The 22,198-nt window shown below is 35.9% G+C and overlaps 2 protein-coding genes across 3 annotated transcripts; one reads left to right on the forward strand and one right to left on the reverse strand.

Annotated features, from left to right (window-relative positions):
- The first annotated feature begins 2,580 nt into the window (after positions 1–2,580).
- Positions 2,581–8,441, forward strand: LOC100372089 (uncharacterized). Of its 2 annotated transcripts, XM_085502867.1 has the most exons (4): positions 2,581–2,831; positions 5,902–6,110; positions 6,300–6,765; positions 7,423–8,441. In XM_085502867.1, exons 2-4 carry the CDS (start codon positions 5,915–5,917, stop codon positions 7,553–7,555), a joined length of 795 nt encoding a protein of 264 aa, XP_085358993.1. In that variant the 5' UTR covers positions 2,581–2,831; positions 5,902–5,914; the 3' UTR covers positions 7,556–8,441. The 2 variants fall into 2 exon arrangements, with proteins under 2 accessions (XP_085358993.1, XP_002738983.1); XM_002738937.4 differs by having other exon boundaries at positions 5,902–6,765.
- Positions 8,442–10,629: 2,188 nt separating this feature from the next.
- On the reverse strand, positions 10,630–19,496 carry LOC100371936 (organic cation transporter protein-like). The gene is made up of 9 exons (XM_006821723.2): positions 19,167–19,496; positions 18,645–18,875; positions 15,683–15,879; positions 15,107–15,547; positions 14,598–14,732; positions 11,684–11,769; positions 11,376–11,496; positions 11,183–11,255; positions 10,630–10,985 (listed from the first exon to the last, which is right to left on the reverse strand). Exons 1-9 carry the CDS (start codon positions 19,494–19,496, stop codon positions 10,851–10,853), a joined length of 1,749 nt encoding a protein of 582 aa, XP_006821786.1. The 3' UTR covers positions 10,630–10,850.
- Between the last annotated feature and the right edge of the window lie 2,702 nt (positions 19,497–22,198).

Genomic DNA, 22,198 nt, shown 5'->3' on the forward strand with positions numbered 1-22,198 from the left:
TATCAAAATAAGGCCGTTCATGATAGAATTTGTAACTTATGCCAGGGTAACCACCTTGGTGATGAATTTCACTATATCTTTGAGTGTCTGGCCCTGAGTAAAGAACGGGAGAGATTTTTGAAATCATATCATAGAATTAGACCTAATACTTTAAAAATGTATCGGCTATTTAACACATCTAATGAATTGGAGTTGTTAAATCTTTCTAGATTCTGTAAAGATATAATGAAGCGGTTTTTAATTCAGCCAGGTCATTTCTGACCACCGATTCAGTGCCATGTATGTTTATTTATTTACTTGCTTTTTGTAATTGTGGGCTGGTGCCTTATTATGCATTTCTTCTAATTTATAAATTTATTTCGTGTGACGCTTCCATGTACATGCTTTTTTCATTTGTATTATGTAATGTATATTATTTAGTTCTCTCATACCTCTATCGGAGGAAGCAAAGGGAAATAAATAAATTATTCAAATAAAAAATTATTCAAATATAGGAATGCAATATAGGAATACAATATAGGAATACAATATAGAAATACAATATAAGAATACAATATAGGAATACAATATAGGAATACAATATAGAAATACAATATAAGAATGCAATATAGGAATACAATATAGGAATACAATATAGAAATACAATATAGGAATACAATATAGAAATACAATATAGAAATACAATATAGAAATACAATATAGGAATACAATATAGGAATACAATATAGAAATACAATATAAGAATACAATATGAGAATGCAATATAGGAATACAATATAGGAATACAATATAGAAATACAATATAGAAATACAATATAGGAATACAATATAGGAATACAATATAGGAATACAATATAGGAATGCAATATAGGAATGCAATATAGGAATACAATATAGGAATACAATATAAGAATGCAATATAGGAATGCAATATAGGAATACAATATAGGAATACAATATTGGAATACAATATAGGAATACAATATAGGAATACAATATTGGAATACAATATAGGAATACAATATAGAAATACAATATAGAAATACAATATAGGAATACAATATAGGAATACAATATAAGAATGCAATATAGGAATGCAATATAGGAATACAATATAGGAATACAATATTGGAATACAATATAGGAATACAATATAGGAATACAATATCGAAATACAATATAGGAATACAATATCGGAATACAATATAGGAATACAATATTGGAATACAATATTGGAATACAATATAAGAATACAATATAGGAATACAATATAGAAATACAATATTATAATACAATATAGGAATACAATATAGGAATACAATATAGGAATACAATATAGGAATACAATATAGAAATACAATATAGGAATACAATATAGGAATACGACATGGGAATGCAATATAGGAATACAATATAGGAATACAATATAGGAATACAATATAGGAATACAATATAGGAATACAATATAGGAATACAATATAGGAATACAATATAGGAATACAATATAGGAATGCAATATAGGAATACAATATAGGAATACAATATAGGAATACAATATAGGAATACAATTTAGGAATACAATATAGGAATACAATATAGAAATACAATATAGGAATACAATATAGGAATACAATATAGGAATGCAGTATAGGAATGCAATATAGGAATGCAGTATAGGAATGCAGTATAGGAATGCAATATATGAAAGAGGAATACATTTTAATCAACCTCAATTCGGGGCCGTGTTATTTCTTTGACTGCAATTCAATGGCAAAAGGTATTTCTCTGAATACATCGCCAATCTCAGATATGAATAACTGACGTATGAAGGTGAAAGACCAATGTAAGCACAGTAGCTCCAGCAGTGTTGAAAAACCGTCTTTAGTTATACAAATATATCACACAATACAGTGCGTCAATGATGTCATTGTAAAGACTCCCCCCCCCAGACTGAACATTTTTAATCCGCCCCTGTCGTTGCCCCAATCCCTCCTCCCTCCCTCCTCCTCCGCCAAACTTTCTCGACTGCCGTAAATTGTGTTCGTTTCATAAATGCGTTAATAGTCGGCTACCATCGCGTTACCGTACACATAATCTACTATAAAAATGTCTGAGAAATGTTTTCGTAAACTAGTACAATGAAGAGAAACACACGGTGAACGGTGCATCCCCTTAGTTTGGTAGTTTTAGAGATACCCGCATTCACAGTCAGCTGGCGCGCATGTGATAATAAAATAATAGCTTCTTCGCGTAATTAGGTGTTCGTATGCAAGGGATTTTTCCACACAAAAACGACGAATTAGGCCGACTTTTGTTATTGGTTGGCTTAATATAACCCCAACGGACCGTATTTTTGTGAAAGATTGGTATTTTTGTCCTGATTTGTCTCTTATTTAGTTTTATGCGTAATTCAAGATGGCGGCCCCCATATAGTAAATATCGTATTTATTTTATTATCACGTGTGCGCCTGCTGACTGTGCCCTCATTATTGCTGGCAACGCTCTGATTTCCTGGCAATACGCACAGGAGAATGGACTCGCCGTGAGACCTTCAAATGACCTTTCACCCGGTCATGTGACGATGCATAGATTGGCGACATTTTGTATTCGCGAACCAAGGCTATTAATTTCGCCGTGCGAAATGTAATTATGTGTTATACAAAGTCAAGTGATTAACAGCTAATTATTTTATATCTCTACCGGCTACTAGATTGTATGCTGTAAGGAGAAACCGACGACGTTGATTACTAACAAACCAGACGACCAATTCACTTCAGTGACCTTGGTTGGCCCAGTCGTTGTCTAAAGCGCCGCGGTGAAGTAAACAGACAGTATGTGTATTTATGTATTTAACATCCAAGTAGACTGTAGGTAGGATTGAGCTGTGATGACTTGTCAACTTGTATGTGACTGGGATAGGGCAAACAGGTTTATATTGTTGATGTGGTTGTCATTATATTGGGGCGTTTAATGTGTATGCTATGTAGGAATGTACCATTATATCTGCGATTTCCGAGTTGGGCGGATATTTTGGAAACGCTATTTTTCCGTTTACGGTCGAAAATAACGAAGGTCACTGACACATTCAATGTTTTGCGTGTGTGTTTCATGTGTGGATGGCTATTTAAAGATAATATATGCACACACGATTGTTGCTCCCCTTCAAGTTTATTAGTGCACTGGGAAGCTAGGACACTCTGAGTGACTGGATTCTAGGCTAGTGCCTCTGTTGTCTGCTGGGTCGTTCGTATCCGGATACTGTCAAAATAAACACACTCCAATGATAAACGTCACATACGTCAGACGTGTTACACTGTTGTACTAATCAAAATGAAAGAAAACAAAGTTACAACAAAGTAGACGTTCACCAAATTCAAATAAACAGATTGAATACATATGATGAAAACTTTTATCTCAAATTGTTAGAAATGTATCAACAAAGATCAGTATATTATATTCTGGGCTTGGTAGTAGCTCACTGAGTGTCAAATAATTTTGAAAAAGAACACTGAAAAACAGTGGGCCGCCGTTATTTGTGGGTCTAAGTATAACCTCGGGTGGACTTTCGGGCATGTTCACCGCCCGGTAACCATCACGGTGAAAAAGATTACCCCTATATGTTCAACATGTATTCATTCGGTTGCTCAGGATTACTTCAAATTTGAATGTGTGCTGTTTCCGCGACATGAGCTTTTTTCACTAGTCACCACACACCGCATTTTGGTCACCACACTCTCGCGTTGACTAATTTCTACTGGTAAACAAGTTTTAAAATAGTTTATTAATAGCTAATAATGATTTTTTCGTAAATAGTTATAATTTACAAAAGAAAATAATTTCATCGCGGAATAACGGTTAGTAGGGTATTACTCGGTTCATATACCTGCCCGTCCTGTCGGTTGCCAGGTGACGAAATATAAAAAAACGGAAGAACTTCGTGGTATCGACTAAATCGTCTTTTTGCCACACTGTTTGTGCTACAGATGGTACAAATTTTGCTTCTATCTTTGAAAACAACCAGAATCTACAAACATCGCGTACGCTTTCGTCTGGTTCAAAAATCGAACACCTGCATGGCAATGTTTCGGTGAGCGCCTTCGAAAGTTGTGTCACTGTGACGCATCGATCTATCAACAAAAATAATAAGATCGCGTGGTGGCAGAGATATATTCGTAAAAATATAACTCTGCCTGGAAGATTAGGTTTGCGCCTTAGTAACATTGAACGTTCTGTGACGTAGTTCCACCCCGAGGATACGTAGGTATTGTTACCACGATAATTGTCATTGCAGGGTCAAAATATAAGCAAGCAGTATAATGTCCATCTTCGCTAGCTAAGGTTCATTTATTTGTCCATATGGATGACTACACCTTGGCAAATGGTGTATAACCAACGCGTATTTAAGTGCGCCCTCTCTGGTAATACTTGAGATATTTTCGTCAACTAATCATCGAGTCAAACTGCTCGTTATAGCTGCATCACGGGCAAAATTGTACAGTAGAAGTTTTCTTCCCAGCCAGGAATTAAGCTGACATTTTACTATCTGTTACGTTAGGTCTAAAAATACAACTGATTAGATCAATTCATTTTATTAATTTGTTCCCCTATTTTTCACTATACTAAAGAAACACAGATATGACATACGGCCACCTTGTTCGGTACTATTCGTGTGCATAATATGCTCTCACTATAATTTGAACATATATTTTCAACCGTCACATGTTTGAAAACATAGCAACTATATGTCTCTGAGGTAGTATCTGTGAACTGATAAAACTTTGGAAATAATTTCAATATTTTGCACAGACCAACCCATGCTCGAGGCTCCGTGACGGTCCTGCAGTGGTGCGTTCACTGCGTTGGAGAAAGGGGCGCATGGAATTGACAACGGTGCCAGCGTCAAATACACATTGTAACCGAATCAAGTGACAGTCTACATAAATAGTTCGACCAACTGTAGTTTTGCTCAGTAATATGCCACATACCGAAGACAATCCTGCCAAGTGGAAACTGTGGATATGCCACCAAACATTGCAATGGCGATTCTTTGCCATTAGCAACAAAACGCTACATTATATTTATGGCCAGTTGTCACATGTTACGCCAAACGTGATTGGCGTTTAGGGGCACCTCCAATCAGATCTATGGATTTTACCGGGGTAAAATACGCCTATTATCAGCCTGAGTGCAATCTCGTATGGGTTCGTGGGCGAGTATGTTTACATCGAGCTTGCGAATCCGCGGACGATGTATAATGTCCAATACTAAAGCTTTATACTACCAGTATTGTGGTTCATATGGCAACTATCGGCCGCCACTACATCAGCACCGTACCGAAACTTCAAAGTTTTGTTATTATTTCTTTATTATTTGTTATTATTTGTTATTATCCTGTTTAGTGTCGTTTTATGTTCGGGGTGTGTTTATTATAACAGCACATGGGCGCTAAACGGCAAAGCTAATATAAAATCTTCTTTTAATCCACGAACCGCATAATGATTTCTTCTTTTGAGTACGTTTCTACTATTTATTTCCGGTTGTGAATTAGGAAGTTACATGTCTGTAGGTCAAATGTATAAAATCTCACAGCAAAAACTGCGTTCTTTAAAATTTTTGGATGTAATACTTCAAAAGTGCTCTTTCACGGTTTTTGATCGTACATGTCCTGGATACCTACAATGAAATGCAGTATTGTGGGTTTTTTCCCGATTTTTGTTGGCGAAGATTTGCAGTCATTATCAATATAGAAAGCGAGGGCATGTTTTTCCCTGTAAAACTGATCAAATAAATACAAATTGTGATTTTCAACACTGGGTGCGAATATTAAAAAAATGAATATAAGACATTTTAAACAACGAATTAATTATTATTAATAATACCTATATATTTATTATGTCTCAGGTGAAAAGGCACAATGGGTGCAGGCGACAGGGGACGGCGTGGCCATCGGCATCACCGTGCACATCGGAATAGGCATCGTGCCCATCATGCTGCTGCACACCGTCGTCGTCGTCACCACCACCACCACAGAAGAGCTAATCGACTTGGATTCATACACCGACCTGGACATGTTGTAGCTGGCAGTGGAGCGTCAAATGGCGGTGATCAGGGTGGTGTATCGGTATCTAATGTGTCTTGTCGTATGTGTGCGCTTATAATGATCATTTCAGGAGCAATGATGTGCTTACCAGGGGCAGTATTTACGGGATTAAGCCTATTCGGAACTGGGATAGGGCCAGTATTTTTGGGTCTGGGGTTTGTGTTGTTGATTAGTGGTATTGCGTTATGTTATTTCACAGTTGCTAGAGGAAAGAGACAACCAAACGTAGCATATGTTGGTGAGCAACCAGTGCAGCCAGTCGAGGTCGGTATTGTACAACAACCCACTGTACACGCTGGAGTCTCTCCGAATCAACCACCTGGTACATACCCACCACAACCATATCTATCACAGCCCACTGTACAGACTGGCTTCACTCCGAATCAACCACCTGGTACATACCCACCGCAACCATATCTATCACAGCCCACTGTACAGGCTGGAGTCTCCCCGAATCAACCACCTGGTACATACCCACCACAATCATATCTATCACAACCCACTGTACAGGCTGGCATCACTCCGAATGAGACACATGGTGCGTACCTACCACAACCATACCCAGCACATGTAGTCTATTCTCCAAACCCACCACCTACTGGTGTATATCAGGGAAATTACCCAGGGTATCCTGTCACTGGTGCTTCCATGCAACTGCCGGATAGGTTTGTATTTCAAACTAGTATATCATTACTCTCACATGAGATGCAGTACTGCCGTTTGGTAATAATATGCGATATAAATGATAAAGGCCATTACACGTAGTTTAACGTCATTGCAATTTAGTAAAGTTTATACCATGTCTTGATTACGTGCTAAGTAATTATTGTTTAGTCGTTTGCCTTTTAAAAGAATATATGGTATATAAGATCAAATGCATGGGCCTTACACTATCAAGATGTATAAACCCATGTAGTAATTGTCTACACTAAATTTCTGCTGTATGGACACAAGTTGTGTATATGTTCAAACAGTATACAACGAATAAAAACTATATCAAATCTACAAGATAAAATGAACCTTTAATTGCCACGGTAATAATTGAAGTAGGTGATCTTATTTTTACATTGTATTGTTTTACACACAGTTTACAATTTGGTGGCTAATGTCTGTGGTGTTTATGTTCATTTCAACCGGAAATAATTTAAACATTTCAAATACCCTCCCCACATTTGATTGCATGTTACATCATGTGTCTGTTACTTAAGTTCAAAATGTGTGACTAAATCCGAATAAGCTTAATTATATCTGGTTGTTGCCTCATATCCAAGATGGCTTCCTCAACTATCGTGTTAATTTGTACTTATTGTCTTGTATCACAGTAGTGCATCACTAGAAGGCCATGGACAATCATATAACACTCAGTATGGTGGCTTTGATGGAGAAAGTGCATCTGAAACTCAGGTAGCGGCAGAAGCACCACCGCCAAGCTACGATGAAGTTGTCAAAAGATAAGATTTCTATTACAACTCTCCTATTGCTTCTACACCAACACTGAATGCTCCATTACAGAACTTTGTGGACTCTATGTCCTATTGCCGTTAGTGTACTAACCACTACGGAGGATTATGTGACAGACACGCTGTCCATTGAACTATTTGGAACACGATGTCGGTCATTGGCTATTAGTCGTTATCGTGTTTCGAGTTAGGTCATTAATATAACTAATTATGCAGAACTCGTGTATTTGGTTCACCTGTCACTATTTAAGTTTACAAATGTTATGAAAACAACAACTGTATCACAGGTTGTTACACAATTTGAACAAATACAGAATAATATTCAACCTACTTTAAAGTCACCACGGATAGAGGATTAGTAAATTTGTTCCAAAGTGTCATTCTAGTCTTTCATGTTAATTGCACGATGCTGTCTGTTAATAAATGCCTGACACATTGAAATGCGTATGGAGTTTTGTCCGCGTGACTAAGGCAATGCATCAAATAAATTCATGTTACCATTGCAATCCAATCCACGTAATGTGATTATTTTAATTAGTTTGATTGTTGATGTTCAACGATCTCCGGCTAGTTTTGATGGTGGTGACCTGTAACTAAGTGTCAACAGATTCTCATTGATATAAAATACTGTAAGAATATATACACATATATTTAAATCATTCAGGCAATTTTATTTTTTGATAAATCATAGTCCGATTTAGTTTATCGTATGAAGTATCTAACAATATTAAAAAATATATATATTCAAGCATTTGCATTTAAAAAAACTAATTTAGCTAATGTTACAAACTAATTGTACCTACTAGTATATTTTGAATTGTAAATGATTAATTTTAGCATGTATAGTAACTATCGCAAAATAAAACTGACAGATCATTTAAGTTGTGCTGTGTTTATCTGCCCTAGATTATAATCTTGCACGTATCTCATGTAAGTGCTTACATATTGTGATCATTAAAATTTCTTGGGCTTTTGTGAGCTATTTCCTACGAATCACGTTATAATTCATATTGAGACAAAATTCAGAGTTACAAAGCTGCTGAACAATATTGGTATTTACTGCTAAAATATGCAAATTAGATAAAAACTGTCCTAAAAAGTATCTCGACATTTGTTGCATAATCTGAATTGCTAAGGTGCATAGCACCTTTCGATATTTAAAAAAAACAAACTCTGAATTAAAGCCATAATCAACTCATTGTTCACATACCTAAGCAAATCCTCGACTTATTTGAAAGGGTATAGAATGGAATAACGTCTTAGGCTTTACAAATCATCTTTTGGAATCAACTCCAGCATATAATGATGAAAACTATTCAAATTCATCAATAATTATCAATCACTACTTCAGGTGAAAAAGGTTTCATACACTGCAAAATCAATACCAGAATTATATTTGTTCACATGTACTTTATTTTGCCATTTTAGAAGGCACAATGGAAATTAATTGCCGAGCATACTAATTGCCGAACTTGCTCAATCACAACATTTCATTGAAATTTGGTTCATAGATGCTCCGGGGAAATCCACAGACGTGATGAAAAACATGCATATCGATTATCTAATTATTATTAAACAATTTCTGATATCTAAACAAATGAAGATATAATTGAACTTGTGGTAGAGGTGCTCTGGAATCACATTGTTTTAACGTTGTATATATCAAATAGCAGACAAATATTAGTTGCAGAGCTTCTTGTTTGGAGGAATAATTAATTTTGTATGTGTCTGATACTCTCAGCACACATAAGTTCTTTCTAAGCTTTCTTTGATCTCAATTGTTTACACCCCTTACTCCTGGTCAAGTTCATAAACATAGCGGGGAAACAAATAACCTTGACGCTGTTTTCATTCTATTTAAGTGTCTCAACTCCTGCGTTTGTATTTTATCAGTGATAAAAATAATAAAAATGATAAAAGTTTTTAATAGTAGAGTTATCCTCCAATGTTACGAAATGAACTAATCTAATATCGATCCACCCAGAAAGTAAAACATTCATAGTAGAGCTTACAAGATATCGTCAACAATTACATTTTTCATCTAAAACGACAAAAATATTCTTAAAGATTACAAAACTGAGATATCTTCACAAAATATTCAAATCAAGAGATATACCAAGTATAAAACAATAGATTTAGCACTTTTCAATCATCGGAATATATAAAAGCTTCTCAGATTTTGACAATTGCTTGTGTGTACCGCTGCCAAGTTACCGTAGACTAAATGCGAATGGCGCCCAAACACAGCCTAGTGTGCTCGGATTATTGATAGGTCGTTGTATTTCTTTAATAAATATTAGGTATGAACTTTATTTGTGTGTATACACGAATATATCACTAGTTATTTTACATTAAATAGTGTTCTCTTTGTTTTTCAATAGCGCAAAAATCATACAGCGATCATTTATCGGGCGAGGTGAGGTACCATGTCTTACCATGCAGTTGTATATTTTAGATAATATAAGGTTATTACGAAGATACCACAAAGTATGCACGAAGACAGTACAGCGGCAGTATCGACCGACGCGCAGCGGAAGTCAATGCGACAGCGTACTGTCTGAGTGCATACTTTGAGGTATCTTCGTAATAACTTATTATTATTATACATCTTTTCCGACCAATGATACATCATGGGAATGCCGAAAACAAACAAGTTTAGAACAGAATCAGCGAACTTCTTTGTATGAAGTCCGGTCAAACCCTGGTGGCAGCCATGTTTGTTTTTATTATAAGAGGACACTTACGCGCGTAATCGTTCCATATTTGAAATACGCATTCCCTTATATGGTAAGATGAAAATACCCCGTTAAATACCGCAAAATTACAGGCACGATGTAACCTATTGCGTTACGGTGACAGATGTATAATAAAAAAAAAATAATATATTGGGCCAAGAAAATAGTTCACACATTTCCCTAAATTGTTTCTATTCAAGTGGTTTGAAGTTCAAATATGCGGATGCAAGTTTATCATAAATGGCAAGAGTGGCATCAATATTGTAATCAGCTTTCGACAAGCGAGAATTGAAATGTCTACTAGGCGTGGTGCCATAATTGGGAACAACATACATTTCCTTTCTCTATAAACGGGATTTATTGCAAACACCTTAATTATATACACGTTGAATGCATTGACAGTGAGAAAACTCACTATGTTAGGCAATATCATATGAATCGAGCACACATAAAATAGTTGGTCAATAACATACAAATAGTTTTCTAAGTTTAGAATTCACACTTATGCCAATAAAACTGTCGTGACAAACCAGATTTCAAAACGTTGAATAAATGTCACCGTGTTTCGACGTCTTCAATTGTCTTAGGTTGCACCCTTCCTTTGGTTTCAGGTAAGACAAGCACAAGCAGTCCGGCAGCCACGGATAACACTCCAAATATCAACAACGGTAAACCACTAACATATGCTTCCTGAAAGACAGTTGAATACGAGACTTTTGACAATTAGTAACTTAAAAAGAAGAATATGGCAACATACAATTGTTAAAACTAACAGTAGAAAATACAAATACGACCTATGCCGTTTATTGACACCAGTAGACACCTTTGTGAGTTTGTCGGAATGCTCCTAAGCACGTAAGGACGTTTAGAAGGTGTAATTCGCTTACCAGTAACACGATCAGAGGAGCAAGAATTCCACCAATGCGGGACGAAAAAGACGACGCACCAACTCCAAGATTTCTGAGTGTAGAAAAATGAATTATCGTTATAGTAGTCAATAAATTACATTATTTAGAATTCATAACACTAATTATTATTTTCACATATGTCATTAAATAATGTATATGTGTATTTCCTTGCCTTATAACGGTGGGGAACAATTCAGTGGAATATAGAAAGACAATAGCAAAGGATCCCGCTATTCCAAATTTTCCGGTCATGGCAATGACCACCACCAGTGTTGACAGATCGGTACCGTCACCTGCATAAAAGAAATTGGAAAATAGATTGCATATGCAGGCACAATATAAATTCAACATCAAAAATGGCTTTCAAACTTAGGTAGTTTCTGTGTATTATTGATTGCGGTCTCATCAATATATTCACAGTTTCTGTTCGAACCATAAAGAAGCATTACATCTATCAATGGACGTGGGATTGATACGTACTAGTCTCTTCTGGAATGAACCCTGTAAGTATACAAGCTACGCCACCAATGATGTGGAATGTACATAGCGGAATACGGCGACCCCATCTATGGTAGTAAATAAAAACAACGGTACATACATGTTGAAGTAGGATAGGACGGCGTGTGATGAAGATATCGTTGAATTAAGGTAGAGATGCAGTTTACCTGACTGGTATTTTAATTAGTTAATTAGGAAACCAAGATGACCCCATTGTCCACAAAACTATATATTTGCGAAAAGCTTATTATATGAATTTTAAAATGTTGTTAGTATTTTTTTATGAACACTGTAGTTTGAAATATGCACAAAAATGTGCTTTTTTGGTCAAAAGTGATTTAAAAATAATTAGCTTCTAAACCATGCTACTGTTTCCTGTCAAAATTGGTTGATGGGTACATCTGTTTACTATGAAGAAAGTGCCGTCTTGAAAACTGTCTACCAGTTATCAATTTTGCAGAGCAGCAGCTTCAAGTTTATGCATAAATTAACACCCAAGCTAGTTGTCTGTATGATTGTTGTAACGCTGTTCAACCAAAAACAATGCCCCGACGGCGTCATTGTCAATCAATTCCTAATTTTCTAGTTGTTAGTTTTCCACGGAATTCCGCTAGAGGGCGCATCCAAAATACCCGGATGACGAGCCTGAGTGGGGTTGTTTTTATTAAAGTTCTGTATTCTTACATGCGTAAATCAATAGATTAGAAAAGCAAAAAAGTCCCAGAACTCCACAAATTTCTTCAGAATCGTGGTATAACTTGCAGCAATGTTCGTAAAGCTAAACTGTTTGAACTTGTTGAGTTAGCAAACGAGTTAAATGTTCGCCAAGAGTCAAACAATCGTCGTCGTACTGTAAAACACGAGTCGATGATAACTCTGGTAGATCCGTGTAACGTAAACACTTGGCAAAAAAAACTTCATACTTTGCCTTTGTGTTAAATAGCTGATATGTTCGCATATTTGTTGCATCGAAGTGACTGGACAACAGCCAGACTGAAAGAATATCGACTTATTAATGGTTAATTACTTCATAATTTCCGTAAAGCTTCATCATGTGCAGAATACAGAATTTAATTTCATTATGGCAGAGTGTATTCGGCAATGATCCATGAAGGAAAATCCTTACAAGCCATGGTTTATTATTAAATCAAACGCTAAAATAGTTTCTGGTGTTTGTAACTGTGTAGTGTAAGTTTGATTTAATATTGTATTCACCAGGTGATCAGCAGATGCAGTTATCATAAATGGACACACGTTTTTTTTTCCTTCCGTAGTTATTTTAACTTTAACTTCGCAAAAAATGCCATCATAAGGATTCTGAACAAGAAGATCGATGTGGGAATCGGTAACGAGCGAATTTTTCATCAAATCCGGCTCAACGTTTTCGTTTGCGCTCGTCTCGGAAAGCTGACAGAGTCTTCGTTTTTCAATCGATGTATAACTGCGGTTGAAAGACGGCTGTCTCCAGTTATTGAACTAAAAAAAATACTGGCGCAGGATGGAAAATGCCGTGAACAAACCCGGGAATATAGTTTGGCGTCCACTCAGATTCCCGACGACACATTCGAATCCACTGGCGTTGAAGTGTTGATTTCTTGGATGAAAGAAATGTAGGAAAATTTACGCCTTTCATCTCAGGATATTTCGCTGTTTTTTCTTTTTAATCGAACCCAAGGAATAGTTTGGGGCATTACAATGTCAGTTAACCATTTTGACCAATTCTTGCAAAACGTTTGTAAAAAATAAGACTTCGGCAATAGTAACTACTAGTATATTGCTTACAGCAGACGCCGCTCAAATTTCAACCCCACCACGAACGTTGAACGGAATGTCATCCGGGTACTTTGAGAACGCCCTCTATCGAATTTCGTGAGAAAAATAGTAACTCGGAAATTAGAAATTGTGAAAATTTCAAAACAAAAGGTCAAAGCGTCTCGGAGCTATTTTTTTTAAAGTTCTGGGAAGTGCACTAAAAAAAAGCTGAGATAATTGCTAATTTGCATAACAATTCACTCAGTAAGAAGTTTGCTAATGCTCATAATTAAAATGGCTGTAACAGTTCCAAATTTAAACCTATTATCTTTTTGTAAATAGTTAAATATAGTTCATAATATGGAGATCTCGTCATTTCTTTTTTTCACCATGTTTATTTTTTATTATTTATGTACAGCCTTGCTAAATCTTGCTAAGCATTCAAAAAAGAGAATGTTTGCACCTGTCATCTATATTTTAAAATCGTTTTTTGAGTATGTTCCACTATTCACAATTCTACAAAATTTTAACAGTCTATAGCCGTGACTGGTTGAATAATACAAAGCAAAAAAAAAAAAAACATTCACTCCCAGGTGCCCACAAACCTGCATCTCTACTTTAATCCAAATACTTTGATATAAAAGTATTCATATTGACAACGTATGGAATATGCAGCGAAAGAACTCGTATGTCATGACATACATCGTGGTTTTCATATGCATACTTTACACAGAGACATATAACCAGAGATAAATTTGAATAATATTACTGTATTTCAGTTTTTGAAAATTTGTGATTTTTTTGAAAAAATACTAGCTACTTAAGAGGCTACTGAGCTTAAATAAAATAAACAACAACAACAACAACAACAACAACAACAATCCATCATGTATCAGAAATTACAAAGAATCAATGAAATGCAATTTTTGACGCGAGATGTAAAGGGTTCCGCTTATTTGCATTTTATGCAATAAATAAATAAATAAACAAAAATATATATTCGCCCGCTATACGTCGCCATAACATATTGCAGCTACACACGTGATGAACTAATTACCTGGAAGCGGACAAGAAATGGTTATACGAAACGGTAATTAACCAGACCTCCCCTTGGACTAGTTGACATTATATGATTCAGACTTACATATCTATGGCGAACGCTGATAATATATATGCCGGTATTTCTACAGCACCGCTGAGAAAAAAATTAAAATATTTGTTGCCAGCCAGCAGGTCTGTGTTGAGTGATAACCCATAGTAAACTAAACTGTTGACCATCCTGAAATGTGAACATACACATGATATGTGAACATGTCGTTTTATGGTTTCTAGTGGTGACTGTGATACGGTATCCCCAAAGCTATAATCATATTATCATGTAACGTGGTACGAAACTTCTGGGGATAATATGTTTAGTCATTTGTGGTTAAATTTACCCGGGTATATCAATTCTATAAGTTATTGCTTCTTGACAATGGCCGCATCTAACAAAGACAATAGTGCGTGTGGTATATATAAGTTGATACGAAGGTTCAGTATAAGTAGCTATTATTCAGATCTATGTACGTTTTACTGTCGAAAACAAATTACCTCGATAAAACGTAAAATAGCTAGTACAATATTTATTATATAGAGAGAAAAACAATCACGTACCAGACAAATATCATAATTAGGGAATACATTCGCACAGTTGGCGTTCTAAATAAATCTGTGATGTTATACTTCTTAGTATCTTTATTTTCATCTGTTGACTCAATAGAATTATTATCTGTGTTTTTTTCAGAATGTACTTCACTGGAATGTTTACAACTGTCGCCGTCGTCTGAAATTATATGTACAGGTATCGTGCCAAGATGATGAATCTTATTGCTATCCTTGTCTTCTGGTGCGGTGTTCGTACTATCGCGAGCCTCATCAGCCACAACGCCCTCACTGCTAACTATTTGCATATTAATTGGAGGATAGTTTGCTTCGTCAGTGAGAATGTTATCAGGTACATTCCGTCTTTGACGTCTTCCGATCTTTTGTAATATTTTCTCAGCGTCTACTACCCTAGCCTTTGACAGAAGCCATCGGGGCGTTTCCGGAACGATCCTATATAAAAAAAAGTATAGACATTTACTACCCAGAATGGAAAATAGCTGACTTTTTAGCTAAGTTGCAAAAATATCCGATATACATTAATAAGATATCTCATTAATAATTACGAAGATAATTATTCAGACATACCACCATAAAGGAATGGAAAGAACTGCTGGTAGAGATATCGCCAGTTGTAAATATCGCCAATGATCAATAGAAGAAGCCATCATCGGCAATATCATTATTCCAATTGCCCAAAATATGGTCAAATTGACACCGGCATATGTACGCCATTTAGGAGTGAACATTTCAGTAACCATAACATATGCGGTGATGTCCACGCCCTGTGAGAGTGAAAATTGTAGTTTAAAACGCATATTGTTAAAGGGCGGTGGTCGTCGCGCCACGCATGCGCGAGATATGTGTCTCATATAAACAAAGATGGCAACTTTGACTGTTGCGCAGACCAGCGAGTACAAACTGAAAGGTTACCAAGCTTTAACTAGGTAGTTTTTGGTGATTGGAAGGTATCAAAGGAGTGACCGGTGGACAAAACTCGTACATGTGATTGCTTTAGAAAAGCGCATTGGATTCTGGAAAAAAATCATTGTTTATCAACACAAATGTTGCACACACGCGGCGCGGCGACCACAGCCCATCAAGTTTGATTTTCTAATATTCCACCTGCTCTATAGTTGATTTGTTTTAATGTTTTGAGTTCTTTATAAGTTTAGATACCCGGCACAAACTCATAAGAGGTGTTGAATGTACCAACGCGTTACGCTGCAATCTATGGTGAAACAAACCATATAGAATGAGATTTATGAGAACAAACTTGTAAATGTCAAATTAAAATTGCCATGTGATCATACACGCATTTTCATCAGCGAAGGCTCATTTGTTCGGATATCGCTTGGCAGATTCCATATAGCCATAGAAGGTAGTACTACCTTCACAATATAGCCAACGTATATTAAGTGCGCCCACATTCTAGTTAGCAATACTAGAGATATATATTTTCTCCAATGCACTGTCCAATCAAATTACTCGTTAAAGCTGTGACATGACTCGATGATCTAGATTGAGGTGGCATTTTACAATTAGTTAGTTGAGGACAGAGTTTCCAACTAATTAGATAAATTCAATCTATCAATTATTTTTTTTCCTATTATTTACTATAACACTATACTAATGAAACAGCTGTGAAAAACAACCACTGGGAAATGCACGGCAATATTCGTGTGCGCTTAAATTCTCAACTGTCACACGTTTGGAAACATAACAACAGAATTTACGGTAGGTTTCTGGTGTCTGATAAAACTTTAAGAATTAAAACAGTGATTTCAATATTTTGCATGGACCGACCCATGCTGCACGTCAAAAGAACGGCCACGTTTAGATCAGGAGCTAATACGCACTGTTACGAGTGATTGTCTGTAAAAAAAATACAACCAACTGTACCTGTTTGTCAGTACTAGCCACATACAGTAGGTAATCCTGGAAAGTGGTTGATGTGGAAAAGCAGCAAAACAACGACAAATCTGAATTGAGCGCATGCTTTTAGAAGCGCCTCCAATCGGATCTATGCAATTTAATTCTGTGTAGAATCCCGCACGGTTTTCTAGGGAAGTATGTATATCGAGCACGAGAACCCACACGAGCCTTACGTGCAGAGGCCACTTTTCGTAATATTTGGGGTCAATGAACTATTGGGTCCGCTGTCACATTTCTCAGCGCGTGTGCGTATCAACATGTGAAAATGTATATACAGTAGACACACAATAACTAAAATCCGTACAAATTTGGAATAATAGTTTTTGAATTGACTAGAAAACAATTTGTACTTTATTATTCTCATATCGTAAAACACCAAACGAGACGGCAAATATACGCATCGTATTGTAGACAATAATAATATTTAACTCATGTGATTCACGTGGTTTAAGTGAGTATGTTATATAATTCTTATTTCAGGAAATTCTATTTTGCGCATCACATCTCCAATACAGTTATACAAGTGTCAATCTTAAATCTACTACATGGAAGTTTCGTTTTAGCATAACATATAACACTTCTAAATGCCTACGCTATGTATTGGATGGTTTTCAGCAAATGGGACCACAATATTTGTGAATGATGACGTCATGTCAAAGGATTGAAATATTGGCTATTATTATACAGATATAAACGCAAGATCATTACAATTTAAACATTAAACACTATTGATTGAAATGCTATGTCGCTTATCTACATAGGTTGTTTAAATTCGCATTACCAGGCCCAGGCGCAAGCAACTCTTCAATAGAAGGAAAAAGAGTTATATGTTCTATCTTAATATTCAAAGTAAATAGAAATTAAAAACCACCTAGTGTTTCTCGACAAATATTACACTGCTTGGCTTTATCTAACCCAAATCTCCTGTTTCAGGCTAAATCTTTTTTTTTGTTCTCATAAAGTGTTCTCAAAAACTGTTATATAAACCTTCTATAACATTGCATAGGTCTTTGTCTCATAAAGGTGTCCAGGACTTGTATGCAAATCATTTGACATTAATCATGACACACTGACCAAATTTAACTGTGTTAAAAATCCACAAAAGTTGGGTTCGAAATTGAAGCTCATACAACGTATGTCGGTCATCAATATTTGGCCTATATGATTATACGAGTTAGATTATGGTCTTGGCGGTTTTTTTTAAGTCGGATAAAGCCCGGGTACGAGGATTCGTCTGGGATATAAATTTTGACTCAGGATAAAATGTCGAGGCCGACATTCTGTACAAATTAATTTTTTTTTGCTTATTTTTATTTTCCGGTTTGTGTAATCTGAAAAGTTGATATTGAATACCCGGAGTTCTGTAAGTTTGTCTCAGTGTAACTTAAGGTTATATTCTGTCACTAATCAACAGGTCGAGAACAAAGATGTCGGAACAGGTCTATTAATTCAACCGATTTGAAAAAAACAATAACATTTGGTTTTTTCAGGTGATCACCACAAATGAGATATATGACAATGCATTGTGGTTTAAATGATATAACTTGTATCATTGTTTTTTTGCATTGTGTGTACTGAAAGAAACTACTAATTTACAATGGTTAATATTACTCACCTGCTCAAGAAAACCGACAAAAAAGCGAAGAATAGTGAAGGCGGCGTAGCTCTGGGTGAATGCTACACTGACCGCTATTACCAATTGAACCCAAAGAGAAAGGAACCACACTGGTCGCCTGCCAAAGATGTCCGATAGCTGACCAAATGTAACAGAACCAAACATGACTCCAGTCATAAAAATGGCTTGAGAGATGTCGACGTATGCGGACTTGTCACAAACAAGATCCCACTAAGACGAATTAGAGATACAGTGTTATTACTGGCTGTACTAATTCTGTACGCACGACAGCGATATACAAATTTGTTAATATTTACATTCCCGCGTATATTACAATTTAGTTCACATTATCTGCTTATGGGTCTTGATTTATAGCCTCTCTGCTTAGTCGAACAAATAAGAAACAAGCATATTTGAGCAAAACTGACAAATGTGAATGATTTTGTTGGCGGGCACACAAGTCGTGTAAAACCATATATCCTTTCCATATACTTGTATGTTGTAAAAAATGCAATCATTCACCTCTGTGACAATAGTGAGCTCATGGGACGGATCGTACACCCAGCCTTGTTCACACGACACTGTGCTGTTACTCGACGCTGTATAGTTGTCATACATAGTACAACTGCTGTATTCCCATGTGCCGTCATCGCTCTCGACTAGCGGTATTGAGTCATTGAGCGTAGCCCAGTCTGGTATCCAGCAGTGGTGCAGCGGCGTCCCACCCAGGAAGGTGATTCCTAACATGTGCCATACGGATATCACTTGTCCAAATATGCAAACCAAGATGTATATAGAAAAATGATAGAAACCGCATTCTCCGACCACTTTATAGGCCTCGTCTAACTGCATGTCTGTGTACGAGTCAAAAAATTATCTATGTTAGCACCTGACCTATGAACTCTCCGGTAAATTATTACCCGCTATTATTATTCCACGTGTTGGACCTGCAGTTTTTATTAGACTTTACTCAACTCATAAATTTAGATGAAGACTAGTTGGCATTTAAATAGGTGAAGGTTATTTATTTGACCTTGGCTGGTACATGGTGCAATGAAATGCGGTTTGCTACACTGTAATTATACAAGCAGCCTGTCGGCGGAGATAGTTCCACTGTTGGCAATGCACATTTCAATTAAAGAACTGAAGATATCAAAGCAATCAGACTTCCTGTTTATAACAATAATTCGAATATATCACTCTTTACTGAAATGACAACATTATTCTTCAAAATCGGTAATTGAAGATATCATCACGAAATAAACAAATTTGAGAGAGGTCTACCTGAGATACCTAATATCAAAGCAATTGGACTTGCGGTTTTTAACAAGAAGTCGAAAATATAACTTTTTACCAAAAATGACAAAAATATTCATCAATATTAGAGAATTGAAAATATCATCACGAAATGAACAAATTTGAGAGAGGTCTACCTGAGATACCTATATGTATAATATCAAGGCAATTATCAGACTTGCAGTTTATAACAAGAAGTCGAAAATATCATTTTTCACCAAATATGACAAACATATTCATCAATATTAGAGAATTGAAAATATCCATATGAAATGAACACATCTACCAGAGGACTATCCAAAGAATCTATGTCGCAAAAATGAAAGCATTTGGTTTGACGGTTTTGAAGAAGACGAAATGTAAAAAGTTGACTACAGACTACATTCTACAGAAGCTGGACGACGGCAGACAATCAGTTATAATATAAAGAGCTCCACGTCGTCGACTTTGTTGACAGCGGGGCCAATAACATGACTGAGGGCTTGACCATTAAAATCTCTGGAGGGTAGACTTATTTTATCCTGCACCTAGTTATGGGCTACATTATATATATTTTTTTGCTTTGACATTTTCAAGTATGTTTCAAGGGATATGTTTTTATTAATATATATTTTCCTTAACTTCTTCTTTAGATTTGTTTTACAAAGTTGTGTTTATATATATGCTATTCAATTTCCACCTTCCTTTCTTTCGATTGTCAACCTTTAATTGTATGGTGTCAATCTGAGCGTGACCTAATTCGTGGTTATGGGGGCACTTTACAGTGATGTCATGACCGCGTTGCATTATGGGATATGTATATATGAGTAACGACGGGCGTTGGAATACAGTGTATGTAAACATGTTGTAGGCAATTAGTCCGTATCAGCGCCGCATATAAAGTATTTTGAAGTCTGCGTAACTGGTAAATGTCGTCGTAGATGGCGATCTCAGACACGGTGTGTGTCTAAGTATGAAACTCGAATAGTGAAGAAGTGTAATTAGTGGTGTTCAACATAACTTGTATTTCAATAGACGTCATAAAGTCATAAAGTGTTACTAGACAGTAACTGAGTTATATGGGCAAACGTCACACTGTCCCGAATATACATGCAGTATATATATATTTTCAGCGTATGTACAATGACATATTAATTAAAGGTATGTCAAAACGTTCGGTACAATATAACAATAAATAAACACAATCCAATCTAATCTAATCTAGGAAACAACATTCTGTATCTCCATTCAATAGTATTATGTACTTCTAAATAAATTTCTCAAAACATTTTACTATTGAAAAAATCCATTCGTAATTGTTAATCTGTCATCGTTTCATTCAGACTACTTGACTGTTGTGGGCTTGTAAAACGCCGACCAACCATTCACTGTGCATTTGACGTGTTTCCGTCGAGTGATGTCAAATTAAACCTACAGGTCAGGACCGTTCTTGTAATAAAAGTTTTACGCATACACAAATATAACCTAAATTAGTTAATTATGTCGGAGAACGTTATAATTTTTCTTTCACTGAAATTCCATGTGACTAAGCACACGTCTGTACCACTTGGTGATTGTCACTACAATGTAAACTTCCCTTTTATACTCGCCAGACGGATTCTCTGCCGCTATCAGAAGATCAAATAACTTATTTATGTTACCATGGCAATTATAGACCCATTCACAACGACGTATTGTTTTAGAATTAACCAATCATTGTATAATAATTTGGCCTTCAGATATACTTATTATATGAAGTTCCCGCGCTTTTTAGACGTCATGTGTCTCCTTTCACGTTCGATTTTAAGACATATAAGGAAAGAAAAATATTCTCGCTTGAAGTCATGTATTTCTTCAGTTTGTATCCTGATAGTATGTTCCAGTGTTCGATGTTGAATAAAATGTAGTTAGTTTATTTTGTTGAACGTAGTCTACGTCTGACGTTTGTATACCTCCACAAATTATTCTCGATGTATGCAGTGATAAATCAACCTGTTCAACAAAGTTTTTAGCTCATATTCCCCTCGTGTCTAGTGGGAGATTTGAAAATAATATTTTGAATACATCCTATTGTGTCGTCATTGTTTCACCATGGCCTTTATGAGCATTCAATAATGGAAATATTTATTGATATTGAACTACTTTAGTACGAATTCGTACTATTGTCACCACTACAAACTCACCTACAAACATTTAATACGTATTTTCAACGATTTTTTCCATGGATATTTGAAAAGAGACTGTTAGAGACTGGCCAAAGCTGGAATTTCAGGCTTTGT

The sequence above is a fragment of the Saccoglossus kowalevskii genome, chromosome 8 (assembly GCF_978046115.1).
Source record: "Saccoglossus kowalevskii chromosome 8, keSacKowa6.1, whole genome shotgun sequence".
Lineage (NCBI taxonomy): Eukaryota > Metazoa > Hemichordata > Enteropneusta > Harrimaniidae > Saccoglossus > Saccoglossus kowalevskii.

What these genes read in the sequence shown, in the direction of transcription:
- LOC100372089 (XM_002738937.4), top strand. Translation starts at nt 5,915, where the DNA reads ATGGGTGCAGGCGACAGGGGACGGCGTGGCCATCGGCATCACCGTGCA. An exon ending in TCCATGCAACTGCCGGATAG is followed by an intron (nt 6,766 to 7,422) that starts GTTTGTATTTCA and finishes CTTGTATCACAG; the next exon opens with TAGTGCATCACTAGAAGGCC.
- LOC100371936 (XM_006821723.2), bottom strand. Translation starts at nt 19,496, where the DNA reads ATGCAGTTAGACGAGGCCTATAAAGTGGTCGGAGAATGCGGTTTCTAT. An exon ending in CTTTCCATTCCTTTATGGTG is followed by an intron (nt 15,548 to 15,682) that starts GTATGTCTGAAT and finishes TTTTTTATATAG; the next exon opens with GATCGTTCCGGAAACGCCCC. An exon ending in CTCCTCTGATCGTGTTACTG is followed by an intron (nt 10,986 to 11,182) that starts GTAAGCGAATTA and finishes ACTGTCTTTCAG; the next exon opens with GAAGCATATGTTAGTGGTTT.